Raw genomic sequence first — 26,211 nt, 5'->3', positions numbered from 1 at the left:
CCAGGTCTTCAAAGTACTGTATGAAAGGGCTGGAAAACAGTTGGCTGGGAAGCCAGAAGCAAACACCTGAGTGGATGTTTGCCTGTTATTGTGTGATTGACTTCTCCTTTTTGAGAACAAAGCCAGAAACAGTGGAGGTGGAAAGAAGGAAGTTCAACCAGGTCATTTGCACCTCGCTTCCTACTTGAGAGCGGTTCAAACAAAGACAAAGATCTGAGGGCCATATTTCTGAAATGAGCCAAGGGTTAATATTTCATCTGTTCTAGCAGCTTATCTACAAGAGGAAAACCAGAGAGTTTTCTTGATCCCAATGCAACACAAGATCTTTTCACAGTAGCTTCTACCTAACTAGCACATGTCAAACTTACACATCTGACCTGGAGTTGGCCTCCAGTAAAACACCGTAACTATGTTTTCATGCTGCCTTGTTTCATTCTGCATTACACAACAGGGCGCATGAAGCCTGAGCCTGGGAAGGTGAGGGGGGGGTTTACCTCCTGAACCGTTCTCACTCTGTGCACAACTATCAGAGCTAAGAGGCTTCCTTTCTCCCCAGAAAGGTCAGAGTCTGCATCAAATTGTGGGAATGGGACATGGAGAGCACAAGGAGCTATGCGACAGGGAAGAAGGGCAGCATAAAGCTAGAGAACTCAGTTGGTCTGGAAGCAAAAAAACACTACAACTGCACATTTCCACCTTCATGCCTATAGCCTTTCCCCCTCTCCACAATTATCTGGTCACAGACCAAAGCAGCAACCACAACTGGTGGCTCAGCTTCTGGGGCACCCTGAGTTACTGGAGATACAGACTTGCTCCTGGGGAAGCCCACTGCAGGAAAGTTGCATGGGGCCCAAAAGGGCCCAGAAAAAGGACATGTTTCAGATGATTAGGGAGGATGAACTGAAGACATTTGTATTATATGCAAAACATGACCTTAAGCTGTCCAGGAAACCAGCGGTTTTTCCCCATATCGTAGAAATAAATATCATTGAAGAAGTCCCCTTCAATGCTCTCCTCCTCTTCCTCATCATGCACACCTCCAAACAGAAGGGAGCGGTTATTGGGACTGATCGCCACTGAGAAGCCAGACCTGGGAGTAGGTTTCACTCCAGAGGGGTTGAGCCGACTCCATGCCCACTTGTCTGTTAATGGATAAAAGGAAACATGAGCATCAGCGAAGGGGAACTTTGATCATTTTCAAATCTTCCAGGGCCCTTCAGTTCTCCAGCAATCTTTCCAAATATCTCAACAATCCATTTTGGACACTCTCAGAACTGCACTGTGCACCTTCAACAATAACATTAATAGAATCACTTGCATTTCCACTTCAAGCACTCAGCTAATCTGTACATCCCTCTACCTGTAGAAACCAGCTGTGTCTTCAATAAAAGCAAATGCAGACAGCTATCTTCAGGGAGTGCTTTCTGAAGGAAGGAGATGGGCTTTTTAAAAGGTGTATGCACCTTTACAGCAGGGTGGAGTTCATAATGGGACTGATTCTAGCCTTAGAGTACCATGGAAAGGTACCCCGGTTACACCCATGGGGCCCACCCCACACCAGTTCCCTCCACAGGTCCCTTCTACTAGAGCACCTGATCTGCCAACTTGCGCCATTGCCTTAACATCAAAAATAAGCACAAAGTCCATTGTAAGGAGGCCCAATCACACTTAAAAGGAGTACTTAATGGTGGGAGAAGGCTTGTGCCTGAAGCCCTCTACTTTTGCTCCAGACCCTTCTACTGTGGGTTTAGAGCAAATCCCTAAAATGCAGGTTGAGAGAAGCATATGCACTGGCTAGGAACTGCATGCTTCTGAAGGAACCACAATTTCAACAAAATAAACTATAAAAAGGACATAATGCAAGTAGGCTCTGGAATCCAGGCAATATATGTGACCAACCCTCCTTCCCAATTCCCTCTTCAGTACTGTCAGGTCTAAAGACATCAGTCACAATTTTAACATTTTAGAAATTCAGCTCAAAGAAGATTGCCCCATTCCCTGAGCCAAGGACAGAATACAATTCTCTCTTAAGGAAAGAGATGGCGGAATTCCTCTTTCTGGGGACAATCACACATGGAGAAAAACAAACAAACAAAAAAACCCCACTGTTGGTAATTTCCCTGCATTAGGTAATCTCATGAGATCACTTCCCAGTCTTGTCTCTTAGAGTCTATAAATGAATGATCACAAACAGAGCTTGTCAGGAACAGGAATTTCCACAGTGTGGGAAATTCTGCAATCCCAAAGATTTTTTGTTGTGAAATAGAAGAGCAACAATCAAAATTTCCCAGAGAAGAGGAATTTTAAAATGTTGTTTTAATTCCCTCCTACACAAACACCAAAAAACCCCTAAACACCATTTCCTGTAATTTTTCTGAAGCTGCCTGAGCAGGCCAGAGCTCCTCACACAGTTATGCAAGGAGCCTGTAAATCCTCCACTCCATCTCAGTCTATCTCAGGATCAATGGGGAAGCGTCAGCGCAGACAATGTTGTGAGCTAGGAGTGATTCTCCAACAAAAAGTACACCCAACCTTCCTCCAGCAGCACTGCCTGTTCCTCACAGAAGTTTCTAAACCAGCTCTATTCCCCCAGCTGTTTTACTGTGTCAGAGCCACCATCTATCTCAGCTCTGAAATCAAGTCCCCTTGGACTGAAAACCATGGCTCTCCCTACAGCCTTCAGCTAACCAGCAAGCTTTGCTCGGCTAGGGGGACACTGCCTCAATCTTTTCAGGACTGCAAAATGCACAGGGAGAAGGGGACAGAACAGTTGTGGAGTCTACAGTCTACTGCAGACAAAAGCACCTTTTTCCCCCCGTTTCCCTTTACGGAGCACAGTGGTGAACACACATTCTGCTTGAGTATGTGATGGGGAAAGGCCTGTCTTCCTTCTCTAGCACACATAAGCAAAAAGGAAGACAAAATTCCTGTAGCACCCCTCTGCAACTGCCTTTTTCTTCACCCTAGCTCCCCTTTCTAAATTAGAGTCATGGTGCGCAAATGCACTTAACTACTTCTGAGAAGGAAGAAATATTTAAATCAACTCATGTGCTATGCTTAGCCCCAAAGCAATACTCCAGGACATAGTGCTTTCGACTACTAGGGAAGACTTGTTCTAGGTTTTGGGTTCTTTGATCTGTTATCCAAAGGAGAGAGGGAACTTGTATTCACAATCCTGTAGCACCATCTCCAGCACAGCCCTCCTAGCTCCAATGGTAGTAGCCTACCTTCCTCCTTGCCTGAACCTTCAGTCTTCAGCAGGAACATATCTGTATGCAGCGTGCCCTTGTCAACATCTTTCTTAATCCTCTGCAAAGAAGGCAAAGACAGGCATGCTCAGTGAAACAGCTTCAATGGATCAAAATGCAGGGGGCTTGGGAAGTCACCCACCCCAGAATGGTGGTATGCGCCATTCTTAACTCACCACCCCACGGATTAGCCTAATCACAGCCTGAATCTGTACATTCCCACGCTGAAAAAGCCAGCACAGTAACTGCCTCCTGGGGGAAAGGAGAAAGCACACAGATCACCACGCTGCTGTTCTGGAGCATCAGGCAGCTTCTCAATCACAGCGTTCAAACCAGGGCTACATCCTGTGCTGAGCAGTGGTACAGGAGCTACTGAGCAACTGGAATGCCCCAGGAGGGAAGGGAACAAGCCAGAATGGACAATTGGAGGCTGCTGTCTCATGACCTTCAAGCACGCCTGGCTCAGCCCCGTCCTACAAGAGAGCAGTGGGAAATGCGTAACAAACCATAATTAACTTCTGCCTGTGACATTCCAGAGCCTCCCTCCACTCAGCGCTTGTTGGGGTGCGACACATACCCTGGGACTCGCAGCCATATGAAAACTGCAGGATGCAGTTTAAGGGCAGGAATTTTGGCATCCAGGGAAGAGAAGAAAATTGTCACAGGGAGAAAAACTGAATTTTTAGGGAAGGAAGGAAGGACGGGCAGCACCAAGGAAACAGGAGACCAAAGTCTCTGCCTTCTACTCTGCCACAGAGAGTATCAGGTGCTCCCAAAGGAGACATTTAACATCTGTGCCTCGACTCCTCTATCTGTGAAGAGAGCAGATACCCACTCCACGGAAGTGGCCCATGACTAACTTTCCATAGGGCTTGCAAGGCCCTCTGGGATTCTGCCCTCGAATGCCAAGCAGAAGCTCAGAGTGTCTGTGCAGTATCACTTGCAGGGCCCAAGCTTAACTACAGATCTGTGCTTAGCACACGCTCTTTCAGCCCCTGCCACCTCCCCATTTCCATCCCACTATAACAGGAGCAGAGGTGACAGTGCTCGCTCTTGACACCACAGCCCGTCTTTTTTAGCATTCAAGGCCCCAAGAAGCCTTAAGCAGTAGTTTTCTCTGTTGAACAGAAACAGAACAGAAGCCCCACTTCCACCCCTACTACAGGCAACAGCAAGACACCAGCAAGGGCAGGATCAAGCCTCAGTTGAGCTAATTAAATGCATCATTTTAAACGTGATTTTCCTCTGCTCCTTTCACTGTAAGGCCCTGTACTCCAGTGCTCATAGCAACATGCAGTATTTGAAAGCAGCACTATGCAACACCACCGTAGGAGGTCTTTTAATAATGTCATTATCCACCCATCCTTCATGCAGAGCTCCTACTTCCTTGTAATTCCCATCCTCCTGGGGGTGAAGGCATTGCTAGGCTGTGTAGCAGCTGCCAGGACGCAGGCAGTGGATCCCAGCAGAAGCTGGGGGGTGAGGCCAGCATGCAGGAAGGAGCAGGGCTCGGGTGCGCCTGGGAGCACACCACCACAGTGACAGCCTGTTCCTGCTGCACAGCCGTACCCAACCCAGCACCTTCCAGTTGACAGGTTCTGCTGCTGCAGGGTGTGTTGTGTTGTGCTGTTATTGCAGGGCCCAATATTCAACTCTTAGGAAAGAGAAAGGCAGAGAGGAAAGGGAAACAAAATGCGTTTGGAGCGCTGCACAACAAGGTTGTAACTTGAGTGATGCTGAAAAGGCCCAGGGAAAGCCGGTAACGAAGCACTGGAGGAAACAGGAGAACTCTGCTCTCAGCGCAGCAAAAGGGAAGCTTTTGCTAACTCAAGGACCGGGGTCTGCCCTTAGGGCTGTGCTGGAAAATTTTTTGCTTGTCTTCTTGCTCTCCACATGCACCTGTGCCTCCCTGCTATCACACTGAAAGACATACGCTCTGCAAGACAGGATGTCTATGATGGAGAAATCCTCTTTCGTGCTACCACTCCAAAGAGGTCAACAACTGTATTATTCTACCTACAGTCCCTGAGCAACCGAACCTCAGGCACACCAGGGACAGCGGACCTGTAGGAATGAACATCAGCAGCAGTCTTATCTTCTGAAGAAGGGGATATACAGTGATGACTCCTTCAGCCGCTGCCAGCTTTCCAGCAGAAGGAAAACAAGCAAGACGTGTTTCTGCATTGGTGAGAGGTTCTGAGGCATAGCTAGAGGAGCTGGTGTTGGAGACATCACAGCCTGAGGACCAGGAGCTCCCCACTTTGAACAGATCCTTGGGAGAGGGCTGCCAGGACAAGAAGGGAAAGAAACATTGCCATCAAGGAAAGGTGCTCTAAGTACCATGTATACTGGCATCCATAGCAGCAGCCTCCAAGTTCAAAGGGCTGTGAGTCACTGTACAGAGCAAGTAACACACTCCGGCAATGTCACGCCTTGCTGTCCCTGTCGCACACATCCAGAGTAGCAGAAGTCATCAGCGAGCTGCAAGCTGGGCATGACTGAGCTACAGTAGCCCTTTTAGTCAGTCCCTCTCCTCAGTCAAAAACCCTTTCAAGTCCCACCCAAGTAAACAGCTGTCAGGGATGGATGCAGGGGAGGGAGGGGCAGGGGGCTTCACACCTTATTTATAGCTTTGAAAACACCCCAACGATTGCAAAGTGCCTGCCTGCTCACCATACAGCAAAAGGTGTTTGCTTCCTCCCCGGTCCCAGGTGGGTTCCAGCTTGTCCTTAAATGCTAGATCCAGCACACATATGTATGTATAGAGGACACGCAGGGTGAAGGTGCAGAAGCACAACTGTCAAGCACAGTAAGATGAGCACTGTGTGCATGAAGGGGGAGGAAATAACATATACTGAGAGAGCTGCCGGCTTCAGTATCATACAAGCTGTGAGAAATAACTGCATTATTTTTCTCCTGAAAACCACACAGCTCCCTGTAGTAAATACACTGCGTATGCAACATGACAAAGCTTCTTGGGCTGAGAAAACCCCAATGAGGTGGAGTGGGAGTTAGTTATTTGTTGTCAAAGAGATGCCTGTTTTCTCTAACTCACTCTGGCTCCAAAGCAGACACTCTGCCAGCAAGCAGTGTGCTGCTGCTGGAGAGCAGAGAGCAATCGCCCCACACCCAGCACACCTACTTGCCCTAAGCAAATCGCCCCATCCATAGCAAGGGGCTCTTGTTCCTACCTGTCCTTCTTGCCTTGAAGTTCCAGATGTTTGCTTTCAAGCTCAAAACTCACTTGGACATCCACAGTCTATCATTTGCACATACAGATAAATTAGCAAGTTAGAAGAGCTTTGCAGATATTAACTAAAAAACTCTAGCTCCAGTGACAGACAGCAACAGACATGTTTATCACCTGTCAAATGGCAAGGAAACCGAGGCACGGAGAGCTGTTCTCAAGAGGAACAGGACTGCCATGATTCCCCACTTAGAACTGCCAAATGCGCTTAATAAAAGAGATCAACAGGGGCCAAACATATCCAATTAACAGAAGCCCTTAGCAGGTAGAACCGCAGAGAAAACCTTTCCCGCACGGCCCTGCGATTCAGGCAAACACTACAGCCCTGCCGCAAGCAATCTCCCAGCAAAATCCCCCTCAGTGTTGGAAAACTCACTGCTAAGAAATACATGCTAGTTTACTTTGGCATCCAAAAGCCTCACACACGTAGCGCTGGCCCTCCCTGGGCTTACAGTCTGCGTCCACCTGCAAGGTAGAGCAGCGCGAGCCTCCGACAGCTCCCCGCTGCATTCGGCGCTCCAGTCAGGCACATCGCGCTCACGTTGCCTAGCAATGGAGAGGTCTCGTTGCTTTATACAGCCAAAAATGCAGCTTGCTGCAGCAAGCCCCAACCCCAGCATGAGAAATGGGTGAGGGCATGTTTAAGATCAGCAGGAGAGCAAGTCTGAGCTCCTTGCAGGCTTCTGAGGGACGTTCAGGCAGAGCTGACAACATCCCCTTCTGCAGAGGATAGCAGAAGTTACCGTTATCATTTCTAGGCTGAACATGAAACAGAAGAACACAGGGACACCACCATGCTAAGAATCACGCATTTGAAAATATCCAGCATGTTATTGTCAAGTTGTGCACCAACATCTCATGTTAGTCACGCTCAGGATTGTAAAGCTCAGATTTACTTCTTCACCATTTGCACCCTGGCTGTTCACCACCTGAATTTCATCATCCTAAGTCAGCAATGTCTAGCGGCTGGCGCAGGCAAACGCATGTCCGGGTACCAGGGCTCTCGCCCTGGCTCTGTCCACAAATTCCTGGAGGGCCTTAGACAAGTCACTTGATCTTTTCTGCCTTCATTCAGCCATGAAAGAGGCTCTGTCAATTCAGGTTTCCCTTAGGATTACAAAAGCAGCTCAGCTGAGCCCTCAGACTGAAACAACCATCTTCAGGTCACATGCAGGGGAATTTAACAACATGGACGAACAGACGTTGCTGAAAGTGACCCTCCACGCTCAGTTCTGCATGTGATTGCAGCAAACCAAAGCACAGACCAAACCTCCTCCCTCTCTTCTGCCTTCCCAGCTCCCGGTGCCTGCTGATTAGACTGAAGACAGCAAGATGGATCACTTGACCAGGAAACGTCTCTGGCTGCAAGCCGATATTGCTGCTCAGGCTTTATGGAGCACTAGCAGCCAGCCTGGTACAAAGATACCTAGAATCCCACCTGTAACTATGAATCTCCTGCGCTTACATCTCTTTTTGCCCTAGACATTGTGCATTATACCACCACAGGGCACAGCTATTCGGGTACAGTACTTCAAAGCACATCCACAAGGGCTAAGGAGACGGTAGGACATAACGCAACAGAACAGCCCATTGCAGGAAAGCAGCCCTGCGACTGCGCAATCTCCTCCAGCAACGGGATGGCCACATCATGCCCTGATATTAAAACAGAGCAGGGATTATGCTTTCCACCCCTCTTCTCTCCAGACCAATTCACACCACAGGCACTCGGTGCATGCCAGCACAGAGCAGGTCTGGTTTCAGGAGGCCTCCACGAAAATCTGCATGCTTTTTACAGCACATGCAACTTAGTGCTGCCTCTCATTGAAAGAGAAGCCTCTACATGAGGTGCTGAACGGTGCTTTGCTTGGACACCTGCCTGTTTACATATGGCGGAGCCCAAAGTTGCCTTTGTAACACTCCTCATTGTAGCATCTGCCTCTCTAATGGAGACAAGGAGCAGGTCTTTCATTGAACCTGCCCAACTCCATTTTTGTTTTCCTCTACCACTTACCTGTTGTTTCTCCCAAGAGCACCTCACCAATGCCTCTGTGGGCTGTATGCAAGTTTATAAACTAAAAAGCTCAGCTCCATAATCACCCATAAGCAGAGAGACAAAGAGAATTAAATAATCACTCATTAATGAAATTGTACTTTTCCTAGAGGGCCTAAATCTTGCTGAATAAGTTTTCAGGACCACTCTAAAAATTTGTCACCCTTGCATCTCAAGAAAGCTGCACAGAAAATTCTGTCCAGTGCTTTGGTCAGTTTGCAGCTGGGACGAACCACTCCTGCCTGAAAACGCACTTATGCTGCAGAAGACACAAGCAAAGCCTCGGCTGGGAACGGCACATCGGAAAGCAGCAGACTCAGCTCTCTATATCACAAAGAGAGTAAATTCATAACTGCCAAAACATCAGGCCTGGGCCTGAGAGTCCAGAACAGGAGTGGCTATTTTAATCTAAAAGCTGTTCCGAGTTGGAGAGGAACTGCACCCAGCTCTTAGGCTTGCTCAGTGCCCTGCATAAAGGCTGAGGGCTTGTTTGTCACAGCAAAAGGCTGAGGGCAGTCTTGCATTCTCCTGTCCCTTCTACTTCTCTTTTAATACCCCAGAGCAACCCAGAGCAGTGCAACAGAGCGCACCCTGCTTAAGTGGAATAGAACCAACTGCAAACATGCATCAACTTCTGTATTTCCACAGGCCACAGTGTGCACCTGAAAGCCAGGCGCTTTCTGCAGCATGAGATCCACATCTTGCATGCAGCCTTCTCCCACCCTCAAGAGTGAGGGAGCAGGACAGAGCGAGGAGCAGGACAAAGCCCATTCAGGTAGAAAATCCTCTGTATTGTTACTGCTGTTTAACCAAACGCACATCTGAGGAGACAGAGCCCTCAGCACAGGCCGTGAGGAGGCACAAATGCTTCTAAATATACAGGCAATCTTCTCTCTCCTTTCCCTCCTTTTCTTCTTTGTTCATTTATTCAGATCAGAAGAACAACGCGTCCTCCTCCCCCAGTGACACGCTGCTGGAAGCAATGCCTCTCCACTGAGACAGTAGCAGCAGGATCCGGGTCTTCTGTCTGCATTCGCAACATTAAAAGCTTTTGCAGGAGCCTTTTGCTCAATGAAATATTTACTTCCTCCCTCCCAGCATGGAGACAGGGATACTTGGTCAATGAGGACATATGGTCTAAAGGGCTATCCAGTATAAATTACCATGACTAAAAAAGCAAGAAGCAGAGCAGAGGAAGCCTGGTGCTCATCAAAAGTCATTTTTTGCTTATTGAATTTGCTAACTGGTGCTGCTTCCTTAACCCTTTCAGTGATGCAGGAAAATGCAAGTTTTCTGGCAACTGCTGCTTTTAAGCTGCAAGTGCTGGAACGTGGCCCAGTAATTTCTGAAAATGCTTTAAGCTGGCAATAACCATCACTGTTGCCATCACAGTTGCTCATTCCTGCCTCCATGATGTCACCTCCTTATGTCAGACTAAATTAGCAGGGAAAGTATTCCTTTTAACCCATTTTAAACCAATATTAGTTTTAACCAAAATACTCATTTTAACCATTGAATTTTAAATCATTTTAACCAAGATCAGCTCCTTGATCACCACACAACTGCATGAACATTTGGGTCAGCACAAAGGGATAATCAGAGGGCAAGAAGCCTCTTCTGGTAGCAATACGGGTTCACAGAAGCCTGAGCCCTCCTGCACAGGAACAATCCAAGGGCACAGTTCCACAGTCGCTTCCAGCTGGCACATCCACAGGCTAACATGGAAAGGGCACTTTGGTTACCAGTGTTTTCTGGACATCTGGCAGCTGCCTGACACACAGAAACTATTACATTGTCAGTCAGAGCAGCAGGCAGTTATGTGATGAGATTGTCAGACCTTGCACTGGAGACAAGGTTTGCGTAACTGGGCACATGGAAGTAGCAGAGCAGAGATTTCAATTTTACTTTCCCAAATTCTAAGCACTTTGGCCTCTCCAAGCAGCTAAAACATAGGACCCCACAACTGACACAGGTCAGGACCATCACACTGGTCTTACTTAGACGATTTGAGTTTTTCACCATAGCCCTTTAGTTTTTCTTCACAAACTATTCTGTTTGGCATCCAGGAAATGCATTAGCTTACCACCTACCTGTTTGGAGTAGCCCCCATAGATGATTATGCTGCCCTCAGGAGTGGTAGCCATTTGACATCCAGATCTCGGAGCAGGCCCAATCCCAGAAGGAGCCAGCTTGCTCCACGTGAAGGAATCCAGGTTGAAGGCATACACATCGTTGTAATAGATGTAATCTCTAGGGAGAGCAAATTGGCACACCACAGGTTTTCACAATGGTTGACATTTAGGATGGGATAAAACACTGCTTCAGGAACAGCACCAGGAAATGGTGCAACACTTTACTGAACTCCTTGCATTTATGGCCTTTCTCCCTCTGTAGCCATAGCAATGTGCAGTCTAAGATTTGCTGGGGTGAAGGTTACCATTGTGGTACAACAATATGCATTTGACAAAGCTGCTTTAAGCAAGACACCCCCAGTTTTTTTGTGTTTTTTTAATCTGTTATTCCTTACTACACTAGAAGTTTCACCAACTCTCTCCAGGAAACACAGTTCCAGGTAATTTAAACCAGAACACAAAAGATCAAAATAGATTAGGGCTATGTCTGTCTAAGGAAAAAAAAACAAAAAAACAAAAAAACATACTTGTGCTCTCTTTCAGCTAGCCAACTTACATACAGAAAGCTCTGCACAGGCTAAACTCCCTAGAGCAGCCAGCTCTAGGGCAGGCTTTGAAAGCTGTGTTGTGCTCCCAGGGACTGCAGTTACGCTGCTTACCACCTCTGAGACAACACGTAGCTCAGCTCTGCTCACAGCTCCCAGGACAGTGTAGCTGTGACCTCCCATGGTACATAAGAGCCTACTGGGGCAGATGTTCATAAGAAGAGAGGGCTCTTTGACAAGACTCAGAGGCCAAAATTGATGTCCTGAGCTTTAGCTATGAGGATGAGGAACTACTTCAGTGATTAGCTAAGTGGCACAATGGTTTCTTGAACAGTTGAAGATTTTAAATCAAGATCACTTCTCTTCCTAAAATAAAACTCTAGTTCAGCTCCAGTACTGCTCAGGATAACCCTTGCATTAAAGCCCAGCTTTCTGTTACTGGTGAAATTCTATTGTCTTCGTTACAGAGGATTCAGTACCCCCAGCCATCCCGCAGTAACCCACCTTGCACTCTCATGGAAACCTCCAAAGACAATCAGTTGTCTTTTGCAAGCAACCATTCGATGTCCACTTCTTCCAGAGGGTCCTCCTGACGCCCTGAAAGGCAAAGCAATTCCACTCATCAACAAGGTTCCCCTTCCTGTTAGCTTGCCAGTCCATTTTCATTTAAGTCATGGTCTGCTGGGCTGGTTGAGTTCAGCTTCTGTTTTTCTGGCACAGAAAACCATAAGGAACTTTTTTTGCCATAATACGTATGTATGCTTTCCTCCAGAACAGTACGTGTGCTCTTCCTGTATTGCTTGGTATTTACAACACAGGCATTTTGCAGTAACAGTTTTATTCCTAGTGATAAGCCATCTAGCCTCTAACAGTACCCAAAGTCTTGAAGTCTCTTCTGCTATGACTCAGGAGCTAATTTTTCAGGAGAGCTTAATGAATAGCAGTTAACTCCCACAATTGTAAGAAAGGCACTCTAGACAGAGATGCTTTCTCTAAGTACCTAGTAAGAGCCATAGACTGGCTCTGACATTCACTCTTCTTCAATGTCTTAGGAAATCACCTTCCATACTGTCTTCACTTACCCATCAGCAGGTAGGATATAATGTCAAACTAATGAGAATACTTTGTAAAGCACTTAGATTTCCTCAAGAACAAAGGTATTGCAACAGAACAAGTCACCACTATTATTTTACATATTAAAGAAGCAGATATGTATCACTGTTCTGCTCTTGTCAAGCCTTCCTGACCTTTCAGTTAAATGTGCCACTTCCATTTCCAGGAACAAGTCACAACGCCCCAGCTGCCATATCCAAAAGCTTCAGGCAAAGCCAGGCAGTTGGCAATGACATTCATGAGAGGCAATAAAGATCCACCTTCCTTTATGTTCACCCACAGTCAGAGCATCAAACTGGAGATAACAAAAAAACTTCAAGAACTCTCGAAACAGAGGCGACTTCAGGCCCAGCCCAGCCCACACAGAAAACAGGGTTTTTCCTTTGTTTGTTCTTTGCCACCCTGGATTAATCTATCACATTTTCACTCTCGCTGAGGAGTCTACCAAAGCGCACAGTTAGCGCCACTGAACTCAGCAAGACTTCTCAAATAGGCAGTGTTAACATGCTCTAAGTGGTTGCAGAATCAGGGCCTAAATAAATAGGAAACCTGCTCACAGCTGAAAACAACAGCAAAACCCAAACCCACAACCCTACTGCTACACTTTAACTGGCAGCAGGTAGCTGTAAAGAGCAGTGATAGATTTCTGTGGAGAGAGAAAATGAGGGCCCTCGTTCACCATCAAAAATGACCAATCTCACACCAGTCATAATGAAGAACTCCAAGCAGAACAGCAGCGTTTGGGTAAGACCGATATTGATTGCCTGGACTCTTTATTCTGACAGCAAGTACGGTTTTCTAGGCATTTAGAGGATCTTTAAGAAGTACCCTGTAGAATAGCACCTCTAGCATTAATTTCATCAAGACCTGAAATCATTATTTTCTTTTCTGTAACAAGGCTTCCACATTATTATTCCAGAGGATGGAACTTTTTTTGTTGTTGTCAAAGGAAAGGGGGGATTAAAGATCAATTTTTACAATAAAATCTTGCTCTCAGGGAGTATCTTCTTCTTGTTTCTCCATAAGGCTTTCTCCAAATCAAAAATCAGTTCCAAATGATAAAAAGTTTATTCATTGATGTGCATGTTTTAATAAACAAGCTCCCAGAAATGAACAATTAACTGTGTGTCACAAACAAAAACATCTAATATGGGGCCTGATCCAACTTACTGGCACCATCTCCAATTGCTCTCAATTACAAGGCTGCTCTCCCCTTTCCTTAGGGTAGCACTAAAAGCTACAAGACCAGATGCTGAAACATGGTTCCAGGAGGTAGCAGGCCTCATCCTGCACAGCATTATATCATCTCAGCTTTCCTTTGCTTTAGCATTAAGCATCATATAGGAATCAGGTCCAAATGTCAGTTTATAGCCTTTGACATAAAGGGATGCCCTCCTAAATTTGCCAAAAACACTCTTAGGAAGCACTTTTACATAGAGCTATATGTAAAGCTGAGGTCCTTCTTCCCCCCTCTCCAAACACAGCACTGTAAAAATTAATGACATAGTCCAGCAGGACTGCAAGTAACATGTAACTGTGCTGCCGCTCCAGAAGGCACTTGCTGCAAGCTCAAAGCCTTGTTTCCCAAATGCAGACTGCCTCCCTTTACCTGCATCACTGCTCAGGGTCCAAAACAAACATTTTGGAAATAGTTTCACAGACTTTATGATTAATACACTACTTCATGGGGTTGACACCAGAAAGCAGACATGTGGGAGGGAGCTGTAAATTCTCCAGACTTTTTTTAAAAATAGATTAAAAGATAAGTCTGGATAAAGACTGGCTCTGCACATGTACAGCATAAGTCTGATCAGAACTGTTCCATAAGGAATTTACTGATGCTCGTGGAGTTACTCTGGGGCTTATAGTAGCATAACAGATCTGAATTCAGCCCCCAGATTCAAGGATTAATGACTTGTATGTCACAGAGGGTGCACAATGCATAAGTTACTTACCTTCTCATTCACTCCTTCATCCAGAGGCTGCTCAGATGAATCTTGGTACCTTTCCTTAGTAACAAAAATGATGATGTATAACCCATCAAAGAGGCTTTTCAGGACAAAGCGCTTTTATCCTCCAGTACACAAGGAAGCTGAAGCCCAGGGCTTTAACGTTTAGTTTTAAGTCTTATACTTGCAAATGCAAACACAAATGTTCTGTTCATTGGCACGCACAGTTACTGTACCCTTGTGTTTGCATACTCAATTATGAGGCACACAAGTGGCAGATATCTTGCGCATCCAACATGCAACTTGAACACACAATTGCCACACTAGCACATGTCCCCAAAATCAAATCCTTTGCATGTGTCAATCAACTGTTACATATTTGGATCCTAATTTACCAAAGAACAAGCTTACAAGGGTCACTTCTGGTCTGGCAGGGGAAATCTGCTCAATAGCACACCGAAATACCCTTCCTCTCTTTAAGCACCAAAGCACCCTTCTACCTTTTTTGCAGGACCTGATCTTTCTGGCGACAAATAGGACACGAGCAAGAGGAGCCATCAGTCAGAAACAAACCTACGCTGAAAGGCACCCTGTACTGCAGTGACTGCTCCAGTTCACTCTGTAAACAGCGTTAAACATACACTTGTGAAATGCTACTCTGCAATATTTATAGCACCACATCTCACAAAACTGTTAAGAGAAGTATCATGGTACTCATTAGCATTCCAGTACTAAAGGGAAGGGAGCCATAAAGGTTCGTAGGCAAGACAGAAATCTACACAGAGGAGGGATCTGCCAGGTTCCCAAGCACAACCCCAGTGTGTAACACCCCCTGTCTCTCTTCGAGGGAGTGCACTGGGCCACACAGAGCTGACGGGGACTGTTCTCTCTAGGAAGGAAAGAGGCAATTAGGTTAAAATATTACTTAGCTCTAAGGCAAGGTGACAAACAGTTCATGCACTGAGGCAACCTTGTGCATCACACAAATGGGACGGCAGTTCCAAAAAGTCAGCAAAGCCAGTTTCTGGGATGTTTTCTAATGGGCTGGGATTTGTTGAATTTGGCCTGTCTTTGGGCATGCAAAATGCAAGCAAGTAGAGCTACTTATAATTTTTAAAACTGTCAAGCAGCCAGCCACATTCAGCAATGACTGGCATCACTGTGGTCTGTGCTAGGAGATCATGGAGGTTCATTCCCCCATCAGCCTTTGCAGACACAGCACAGGGCTGTTCATGGTTCTCTCTTCAAGCATTTTACAGTCAAGCCTCTTATGGCACCACAATGACCTGTCGCATGAACTGTAGGCCAGGAAGGACAGCTTAGTTGTTTGAAATCTAAGCTCTAGCACTGGAATAAGTAGATTTCCTAGAACTGCAAGTTCAGATCACAGCAAAGTCATCTTAGCTGTTCACCACACACAGACCAATACATTCAAACCTGAATTACTGGGTGCATGTGACCTCACGGGGACTATAGAAACAGAAACCTTGTTTCTACATCCAAGCATTTCTCAAAAGAGTAATTATGCTGTTACTGTACCACGTGCCCTAAAATGACATCTCCCAAAACAAACTGAGTTTACTCAATACCAGTCTGTACCCCAAATATATATAACCAGGCATTTATACAGGTAACACTGTGACCACCCTGGACGCAAGTGGAATTATTGCTTTGACCATGCCTTATAGCTGCCCACTGTCACCGGTCATCCCAAAAGGTTAATGGCAATCAAACATAATCAGATGTTTGACTCCAGACAGACATGAGAAACCTATGTGGAAAAGTGACAGGCAGCAGTGGGGGCCCTGCTAAGGAAAGTAAAGTACTGAAGGAAGTGAAACGCAACATGCGTTACGACCACAGTTTTATAAAAAGTATAATAAAATCCCTCGTACAACTCAACAATCATTTCTGCCCTTTCCTCTTCCCCTTCCCCAGCAGACTGTAATCAAGATGCCATATGGAAAAGCAAAGAGGCAGCAGAAACTTGATTTTCACACTCAGTCAGGTTAGCATTAAAACAAAGACATCCCCTCCCAGCCTCCTCCGCCAGATGCCTCATTAATGCAGCTCTTGGAGCTCTGCCTGAAGATGGGGAGGAGATGCACTCTGTTTTATTCAAACACTGGAACCAGGACACCAGCATTATAAAAATTCCAGGAGGGCCAAAAGACAGACATCCATTCAACACCATCAGGAATGCCTCGGGTGGAGCTGATCCTCCATGGGGCTGGGAGTGAAGAAAAAGAAAGATCATCTCTCCAGGGCCCTTCCACCCACATCATTTATGATGATGACTTAGGAAATGTCCATCCATTTATCTATTAGGAGACAATGAACTACCAGTGTCTCCAAATGCATCCTTTCACTGTGGCATGGCTACCAAGGTGACGTGTGACAATCATTGCCAGGGGATAGAGGGCATCTCTGGGTAGCTGGAAGAGCTTGATACGTAGAACTTGCTTCTGCTTATCATGGGATCTAGGAGCTCACCTTGCCAATCTGGCTCCCTCCTTACTATCCATAACAATCTGTCACAACCTTGAAACAAGCTCTCTTGCCATGGTTTAGTCTGCTTGGGGACTGGGATCGATAAGTGTGTCCTGCAACTTGCAGCACTTGCAAACTTTGTGCTCGGCTCCAGGGAGGGAGCACGTGCTCTCGCACAGCAAGTTACACCCAGGTTCCCCCAGGCTGCCCTCCCATTTGGGTAAGACACAGGCCCGATCAGAGCCTTGTAACTACCTGATTTCCTCTTCTCAGGCATGTCAGGCACTGCAGTACAGTATTTGTTTGGGTAGTGGAAAACCCTAAATCAGCTCTACGGCAACGCATCTGCAAACCCACAGGAGAACAATCGGCACCGTCAGTGGTGGAACTAACGAAGTTTCATCTGGATTCTCCAATGGCTCACAAAGAACGATCTCCCACCCTCGCTTTCCCTGCAGCTGGGTATTAACACAGCTCTCTGGTAAGGATTTTCTGGTATCTAATAAAGAGTTTGGTAAAGCATCAACTCTTTCTCTCAGCAGGGACTCTTAAGGGAATCATCGCTTCCTCTCCCCACCACCCTCCTTCCTGCTTTCATGAAACTGGTAGGGACATAACACATCCAAATTCTGCCCCCTTTATTTGGATAAGATTGAGCAAGGGATTCAGTAGTTATTTTGGGGGAGCTGGGAGGGGTACAGTCACAGTCATTACGTCAGCTTCTGCCTAACAACAATAGGCAGATCAGCCTGCACAGTGACAGGTCTTTATAATCCTTGTACCTCTTAAAGAGCCCTTCATCATTTCGGATAGTTTCTCTCATCCCCACTTCCCAAAGTCAAGCAAGGCTCACTGAAGTAAAGCCGGCTTCCTGTAGCATGACAAATTACAGCTGTTATTAGATTAACACTGCCAGGTCTGGAGCCAAAAATCACACTGATGGACAGGAACCAGCCACCTAGGAATTAAACAGTCTTCCCTCAGCCTCCCAGAGGTACTGAAAAGGACAGTCCCTGGATCCTAGGAGAAGGGGCAGCTGCCAGGATTCTGTGCTGTGAAACATCCTTTTAACCCAGCCTGTTTTGAACTCATAGGGTTTTTTCCACATTGGCTCTCGCAGTCTGTATATGCCCCCCCCACATCTTCCATGCTGGAGTCTCTTCAGTGCTACATTAGTATTAGCAAAATTAAACCTCCAAATTCCCCCTTGTCAGGCAATATCAATGTTCCCATTTTGCAGAGAGGGGGAAAAGGCAGACAGGCTCCATGACTCACTGCGTGGCCTCAGGCATGTGCCAAGGCAGAGCCAGGGTATCCATCTCCGCATAGCTCACTCCTAAATCACCCTCTCAATTACTGTGCCAAGAGGGAAAGGCCCAGACCACAGGCACCCACACTTTGTAAGTAGGGCAAAAAGTGATCGGCCCAGGCAGTTTTAGGGCTCCCCACCTGAAGCAGGGTCTAGAGTTCATGCCCAGGAGCTTGGCAGGGTGAGCTGCTGATGAGCAAGTGCTGCTCAAAAGCTGCTGCTTTCCCCAGTGTACTGCCAGCTTGAAGGCAACCTGCACTGGAGTTCCAGCCCACCCAGAGTTGTCCTCTGCTTAATCCTGCAGCCAAGACAATCCCAGGGTCCAAAAGAAGGTCTATGGCAGAGTTGGAACCAAAGCCACATCTCCTGCCTCTCAGTCTACCAGTTGACTAACCAGATCTCTTTTCCTCTCATGCAAATATAAAAGTGAGTAGCAAAGCCTAGAAGCCAAAGGTTAAGGAAACATCAGCAGAGGACTTTGGGCCAGACCCACAAAAGACTTTTAGGCTCCTTAATTCTTGCCAAAAATCAACAGGACTTTTAGCACCTAATTTCCTTGCTGGATCTGATTTATTTGCTTGTTCATCCCAAGGAATCTTAAGGCAGCAAACACCAATTACCAGGAGTGAACTTGGCTCTGTGGATAGATACTTAAAGCTGTTTAAAACTTAAACTGGCTGAGATCCTTCAAGTTCTCGTACAGCCCAGCCATAAGCCCAGACAGATAGAGCAACAAGTAAGGGCTGTTTTGAAGTTGCACATCTACACTTGCCCTTGCTGGGGCAGACATTGCCTTTCTTGATACTCTTTTCTTCAATTAGACAACACCCAAGCACACCCATGCTCCAAAAATCATTTATTAAACAAAACAGCTTTGGCCTTGTAGTCTCAGAACATGTCTCTCATTTCCACTTATTCCTGGGGGCTGTCCTCTCCACCATTTCTAGCATGGGCATCTGTGAGCTCAAGGGAGAGATGGGCAGACAGCTGGGAAATCACAGGACCATACAAGGAACCAAACTCAGGCCATACCAGCAGAGTTCCTCATGAGGTCCACATCGTTCGATTCAGAACACACCACTTACTTGATCTGCTCCCAGGTCTTGGTAGCCAAATGCAGGACCCAGAGATCCTTGTAATGGTAAAACTGCTCCCCGTTGGGAGATGCAAACTCCCCGCCAAACACCCACAGCTGCCCACCGCCTGTGGGCACCACTGCTGCCTGCCAGGACAAGAATGAAGAGCGGGATCAGAAGAGAGTTCAGAAAACAGAGACAGAAGAACTTTATCAGTCAAATGTGCAGCTGCCTCTGAATTCCAGAGAGCAGACAAGTGGCAGCGGCTGCTGCTGCATTGCTTGGCAACGGCAGCTCTCTGGGGCTGGGGGAAGGGGAATTTTAAATGTAAAGTTACTCATTGTTTAGCGCACCTTCCCTATAGCAAAGGAAAATTGGCCAAGGAGCTGGGTTCTTCCCAGCATCTTGAGTTCCAAGATGGATCCAACATTCGCTGGGATGCATCTTGGGATTTAGTTTAATAACAATACTTCAAATCTCTCTTCAGCAAAAGGGGAAGCTCTCCACAGCTAAGGTTTGGGAATAGTTCACCCATCCTTTAGGCATGTAAATAGCATCCTGCAGATGACACGCTGGTGGCTGAGGAACTCCAAGCCACACACAGAAAAGGGGCATTTCCTGCCTCTGAGGCACAGGTAACATCCCACCACAGGGCAGGCACAGTAATGGGTGGGGGGGAGTTATTTGGAAAGGACGTTGGCAGTACACAATTACTCTTTATACATTTGTATATACACTTTGTAGATTATAAAATAATAACTGGTACAGAAACCAAGCTGTAGCACATTTTAAAACCTGAACCTTCCCAAGGCCTGAAAGGCATTGTTTCTGCCTTTGAATAAATAAAACCAAACACAGAAGGAAACATGCACCATTTAGACAAGAGAAGACTGTCAATGCTTTGTCAAAGGCAAGTACCAGAGAGTGTTAAAAGGATTTGTTTTACTTATTATTTTTGCAAGGAGCAGCACCAAAATACCCTGCTGGTACAGGAGCTGACAGTTAAGAGGCAGGGAGAGAAGAGCAAGACCCCATTTAACTGAAATTTTCTGCCGAGGGACCAAGCAGAAAAAGAAACAAATCCCAAAAAAGGAATCCAAGCAAATGTGTAAGCTTATTCCATGTCTGAGACCTCTTGAGGTTGTTACACTATAAACAAACTCTTGCATACATGTTTTTCCAGAATTCCTATCACAGACCAATATTGGGATAATGATCTCTTTCTTCAGAAGGGCTTCATTTCCTCCCTGTCTAATCCTGCAAACAGCAAAGGAGGAGATTTTTAGCACCAGACATGTGTCCATGCCCTGACATAAGCCAGCCTATGCATGCAAGGATTAAACACGTGAGAAAATACTGGGTGTGTTTGCAAGAAGCACTCATGGGAACATGAAGTTACCCAACCAAAGGAGATACGTGTCTGATATTCATGGGTATCTAGTGCTTAAAACTTAAGTGCAAGGTATATACAACAGCCTGCTTATACTTGTGTGTGACCTTTCGAAGAGCCGGCTCCAAATTCATCACATAACCAAGCCCTTTTCTCTCCTCAGACAACTGACAACACTGGTCCATGGCTATTCACACTTCAGCTCTACTGAACTGATGCAATGAAGCAGCCAGGGCAACTCAGATGAAGGATCCTGTGTCACAGACCACAGATGAGAAATGAGACTGCAAACATGCACATAGCAACCCACAGACACACTTCTGTTTACCTTTGAGCTAATAGGGAACATGCATTAAAAAGAAAGTCAGAGGGAAGAGAACAAACCAGGCAGTTAATGGGGCTGAACAGTCTCCCGTTCAAATGTAATTAATTATCAGACAGAAAATGTACTGTTGAAGCAGAACTCCTCAGATAGGTTTCTCATTTTATTTCTGTTATAATCCAATTGCAACTCCCCAGTGCACAGCCTGCTCGCTCAGTTTAGATTCAGCTGCTAGACAGCCACCTGCTGGCTACCAACACACAAGCACCGCTTAACTCCATATCAACAAAGTAACCTCCTTTTCACTCAAGTAAACAAATATTCCAATTTTTGGTCTCCTTATGGAATTTGATCATTGAAATCAAGTACGATTTTAAGCTCCGTGAGGTAGCCTAGGTAACCAGTTGGAGCCTTTCAGTCCAAGGAGGCACGTGGAACTCTGAGCAAGACTAGCATTTAGGTGCAGTGTAGCAAGGGCATACGAACCTTCCCAGAGCACTGGATCTCACTGGGAACTTCTAAAGAGCTTTGGCCATGAGTAAGAAAATAACATTCACATCTTGTATGGCAGCTTTTGAAATGTACAAGTCACCCAGCCACTTGATACAACAGGTAAAATAATCTATCAGACAGCTGGCAAGGGCCAAAGACCCGCAAAAAAATACAAGTCTCCAGTCCAGTTCCTAATGCACAGACATTCACATAGTATAAACAAAACCAAATCTTTCATCATCACAGCCAGCCACTTTAATGACAGAGACACCACTGCGGTGACTTCCAGGTGAATGTGATCGGGTGCAATATCCCAGAAAAAATTTAGACAACTTCATCCACTGCCTTGGTAGACACAGAAGAAAAACAGCCCATCTGCCATGGAAAGACTGCAACCCAAAGGCAGGACACACACAGCCACTGCAAGAGGTCCATCCTGCTGTACAGCTGGGACACTTGGCAAAGTCCAATTTCTACGTGCTAGCAGGGATACCTTACACTGATGGACCTTTCACATTGCTGAGTGGCAACATCTGTAATGCCTATAGACACAGGCATTAAAAAATAATCATGCATGGCAACTCAGCCATTCATAGCACTTTGGTCAACTTCTGAGTTACATCCTGACTAAGATTTTTAAAATCCCAGTGCCATCCTGGGATTATGGATGGTTGGGCTGGTCCCCAGATAATGCAGGAAGACAGTCCATCTGCAAAAGAGACTTTCTCCCTGTGAGTACTGTTTGAGTCTTGCTGAACCCTCAGCTATGACAACCCCAAATCCTGATTCTACCACTTAACACTTCCAGAGGCCACTCAGTAATCAGAGAGCACAAGCACCTCGGACAGGCTTTTCCAGACCCCCTCAGCACAAGAGGTGTGGTGACACTATTGGCAACCCATGACAAGGAGGATGCAGAGAAGCCAGAAACCCTTGGAAGCAAGCGCAACTCCCATCTGTCTTCAGGGCAGCGTCAGAACAATTCCAAGTGCTGCTCCATCACCCTGAACTTTACCTGGTGAGCGCATCGCCTAGGAGGCGGGTTGGGGACCTCTACTTTAGTCCAACTGTTCTTCCGGATGTTGTAAACATACAGTTCATTATACAGGTACGTCTGTTAGAAAGGAAAGGAAAGGAAAGGAAAACATGCATCACCAGAGCTCCCCATTCAACAGGATCAATCTGTTCAACCACAGGCCCCTCTGAAGGTTACCTGTGTGTTAGGGGAGAAGATACACAGCACCAGATTTGCAAAGTGGAAGTTCAACTGCCTCTATAAGGCAGGGAAGGAGGACAACAGCCTCCTTCACTAGACTGGGAGTCAGCAACTTTCCCAGCATGAATCACGGACTAGACTGTTCTTTCCCAAACCCGAGGTAAGGTCCGAGTCAGCTTGAGATATGAGGACTTGGGAAGTTGGAGCTTAACACAGATGCAGAATTTAAAGCTGCCCAAAGTGCTGCTCAACTCCAGAGACAGGAACAGCTTAAGGTAATGAAACAAGCAGAATTTATTTAGCATATCACATGAAGCGATCCTAAATATAGGGCCAAATATCTTTAGCAGGCTTCAGTTTTCAGGCTAGAATATGCACAACTTCTCAGGGTTAGAAAGATCAGTTTGTTTCCAGAAGCACAATAAACACTTGTAACTTGCAAAAATTTAGGAACAAGAGCACCTGCTTGCACATATTTGCTACCATACACATCTCCAAGGCAAGCAATGCCTTGCCAGTTGCAAAACTGCAGAAGTATATTGTTTTCAGAGGGAGAAGATAGAGATTCTTCAATAGTTATCAAAGATGAGGGGCAGACACAGCTACTATTAAGTCTGGAGAAATTATGAAGCCCTGAAATATTGATGCCGACTCCTTAATAGGTTCTAGCATGTCTCCTTCCTGCCAACTGTTCAGGCATGAGACAGTATCACTGTGGAATTAAAAGGCTATTTTGCTCTCATTCAGGGACAAATACATATTTTATGACTGGTGCTTTGACTCTTCGCTTCAAATGAGACTCACGCAAATTACAATGGGGGGGGGCAGAATAAAGAAAAATGGAAGTATACATTACTTTTTGGCCATTGAAATATTCACCTCCAAAAAGGATCAACTCATCTTTCTCAGGGTGAGCAGACAGGGAGCCATTCAGCCTGCAAAAGAAAGAGAGATGGGCCAAGACCAGTAAGTGTTAACAATCTTGTAAAACTCAGAAGCTTGCAGCCTCAAACACAGCTAGTGCTAGCGCCTCTGCTCTCTAGCCTCAAGGGTCTCTCCATCAGCTGCACAGTTACTAGGCTGCAGTATTCACCCCAGGGCTAAAAACTTCCCAAAGAAATTAACTTCTTTAAAACTTCCAGCAAGATTAATTTGACATCGTCTGAAATCTTATCCTATTTTAGGAGCACACGTTACACTGCCATTTAACATGCCTTTTGACGTGAGCTCTTGAATTTTAATGCTGGTGTGTCAGGAACAAAAATTAGTTTTATGAGGGCACATAACTATGGGTAGAACTGGGCTGTCTCATATCAACTTACTTGCGTCATCCCACTGCAGACACCACTGCTCACCACCCATCTACGTATCACCAAAGGGCTTTGCACCATGTGGGGACAGATCCCTACCACCCGGGCACAAGGTAGCAACTGACCATTGTAACACGCTTAAGATGGACAGTAATGTACTGACCTGTCCCTCTACACAGAGAGGAAAACAGGTACCACAGAGAAGGGCTTATAACAAGTCACGGCAACCAGAAATACAGAACCTAGCAGTGTGTGGACTCCCGGCCTACACTTGATCAAGTGTTTTGTATCTCGTGACACATCTTTTTACCCCTTGAGTCCCTCCAGCTTTCTAGTCCAAATCCAAACATTTCTCTTAATCTTTATTCTTCTCAAAGCCCTAAAATCTAACTCGGCTTTGCTTCTTTTTAGTGGGACGACGAGATGTTAAAAAGGGGATTTTAAGGTGTGAAATGCTTTTAGTGCCTTTCTTAATCCAGGGATTCAATTTACCAGATATTTTATGACTCCAGAAATCAGTCTGGCCAGACATTATACCTTCCATTCTCAGGAAATAACTTCACACAGCTAAGTTTCATTAACAGCACTAGCAACAACTGTATGAGCTATGGCCAAAGTCTCACACAATCTCTTACCTGGGCGAAGGGGGTGGGCAGGATGTCTCAATTACTTGGGTCTTTTTAGCATCTAAACTCTGGAATTCTGCTATCAGGGCTTCAAGATCCTCCTGGAAATGAAAAGCCAGATATGAATTTCTCGACATGCACAGAGTCACCTGCACACTGCTGAAACAAGCAGTCACCCTCACAATTTCCCCTTGAAAAAGTTAAATTGGCTGCTTGGGTTCACTTCATTCAACTATGAGAAATGGACACCAAGTACTTCCACTGGTACCAAGTACTTTAGAGACTGGTCTCCCACTGACAAGTGCTTAAAAGAGTTCCAAGAGGATGGCAGGCAAAGTGCATTCGGTGTACACCTGCTACTCCTGCAGCGGAAACACAGCACAAACCAGCAAGCATACAGCTATCACTTAAACCCTACAAAATTACGAAGAGCTACATGCTATGATCTAACCAGTCCTCTTCTCTGCCGGTGCAAATGGAAAGGGGAATTCCTTCCTATTCCCAGTTCGTACTTTAGTTAGAGAGAAAATTGCATGTATTGTTTTAATTCCCTTTCAACTTCTGTAAGCTAAATAAAATCTCCTCCGCACCTCTGTGAAACACATGCTAAGTTGCAATGGCACAAGGAGGTTTGCAGCCAGGGGGAGTTTCTGCTCTCCTGGTCCAAGGTCTCTCCTGCACCCCCATGGCCAAGACCTCCACTCCGTTGGCCTCTTTTGCAGCAGTCGGATCGCCGCAGCGTGGTCAAAGCAGAGACTCTCCAGACCTGGGAGTTTCGCCGCTGCAGCGCGGCAGCGGTTCTCCCTGCAGCCGCCACCTGCGGGGTTTCACCCCCCGCGCGTGCAGGCAGCGGGGCACATAACCACGCACGAACTCCCTCGCCTGCAGCTGGAAGCACCTCAGCTTCCAGCCTCCCCCCACGCCGCCGCCGCCGCGGCCCCGCGCCTCACCTCCTCCTTCCTGGCCCTGCGCGACACCTTCCTCCCCATCTTCGCCGCCGTCTTCTCGGCCCCCTTCCCCTTCTTCTCGCGCTTCCCCTTCTTCCCCATGGCCGGCGGGGGAGGCAGGCCGCGCTAGGCCTCGCGGGCCGCCCCGGCCGCACCGCGGGGCCGGCAGCGGCGCTCGCCTCGGCCCGGCGCTTCCAGGCCGCGGGCCGCCTCCTGCCCCGGAGCCGCGGCCGCGAGGGCCCTCTGCAGGCGCGGCGGGCTGCGGCGCGGCCTCCCTCAGCGCCCCAAGGCGGCAGCGCCTGCCCTCAGCCCCGGCCCCGCCAGGCCCCCCCGGGCTGGGCCGAGCCCCCGGCGGCCGAGGGAGGCCTCAGCCCGGCTCCACACACCGCCCCCCCCCTCCTCCGAGGCCGGACCTGCTTTTTGCCTCGTGTTTCTGTTTATCCCCCCCACGAGGAGGCTGTGGAACCCACAAAATGGCCCCCACCCCACCCCTCCCCCCCCGCACACAAAATGGCCCCCACCCCCCAGGCACACAAAATGGCCCCCCGGGGAAGCGGAGTGCCTCCAGGCTCCCAGAGGGTGAGCCGGGCCCGGCAAGGCCCCGCGTAGGGATGGAAATGAATCTCTGGCTGACAGCACCGGGCAAGGGACGGATTTCCACCCGGCCTCCTGCCACGGAGCCTTTCCAGCCGCCAAGTTTTGGGAACGTGGGTTTTTTGGGGCGGGTCTCGCAAAGGCCTGAGGTTTCG

General features: G+C 47.0%; 1 protein-coding gene across 1 annotated transcript in view; it reads right to left on the bottom strand.

Annotated features, from left to right (window-relative positions):
- KLHDC4 (kelch domain containing 4) overlaps positions 1-25,600 on the bottom strand; it is a 29,495-nt gene extending 3,895 nt beyond the window's left edge. The window contains exons 1-9 of the mRNA XM_013954663.2: positions 25,466-25,600; positions 24,525-24,616; positions 23,436-23,514; positions 22,379-22,477; positions 19,169-19,305; positions 11,727-11,819; positions 10,636-10,795; positions 3,228-3,309; positions 934-1,142 (exon numbers count right to left, since the gene is read on the bottom strand). Coding sequence (XP_013810117.2) covers positions 934-1,142; positions 3,228-3,309; positions 10,636-10,795; positions 11,727-11,819; positions 19,169-19,305; positions 22,379-22,477; positions 23,436-23,514; positions 24,525-24,616; positions 25,466-25,564 — 1,050 coding nt within the window. The 5' untranslated portion in view covers positions 25,565-25,600. The remainder of the gene's footprint in view (positions 1-933; positions 1,143-3,227; positions 3,310-10,635; positions 10,796-11,726; positions 11,820-19,168; positions 19,306-22,378; positions 22,478-23,435; positions 23,515-24,524; positions 24,617-25,465) is intronic.
- Positions 25,601-26,211: the final 611 nt, after the last annotated feature.

The sequence above is a fragment of the Apteryx mantelli genome, chromosome 10 (assembly GCF_036417845.1).
Source record: "Apteryx mantelli isolate bAptMan1 chromosome 10, bAptMan1.hap1, whole genome shotgun sequence".
NCBI classification, from domain to species: Eukaryota; Metazoa; Chordata; class Aves; order Apterygiformes; family Apterygidae; genus Apteryx; species Apteryx mantelli.
This window is presented reverse-complemented; position numbering and strand designations above follow the sequence as displayed.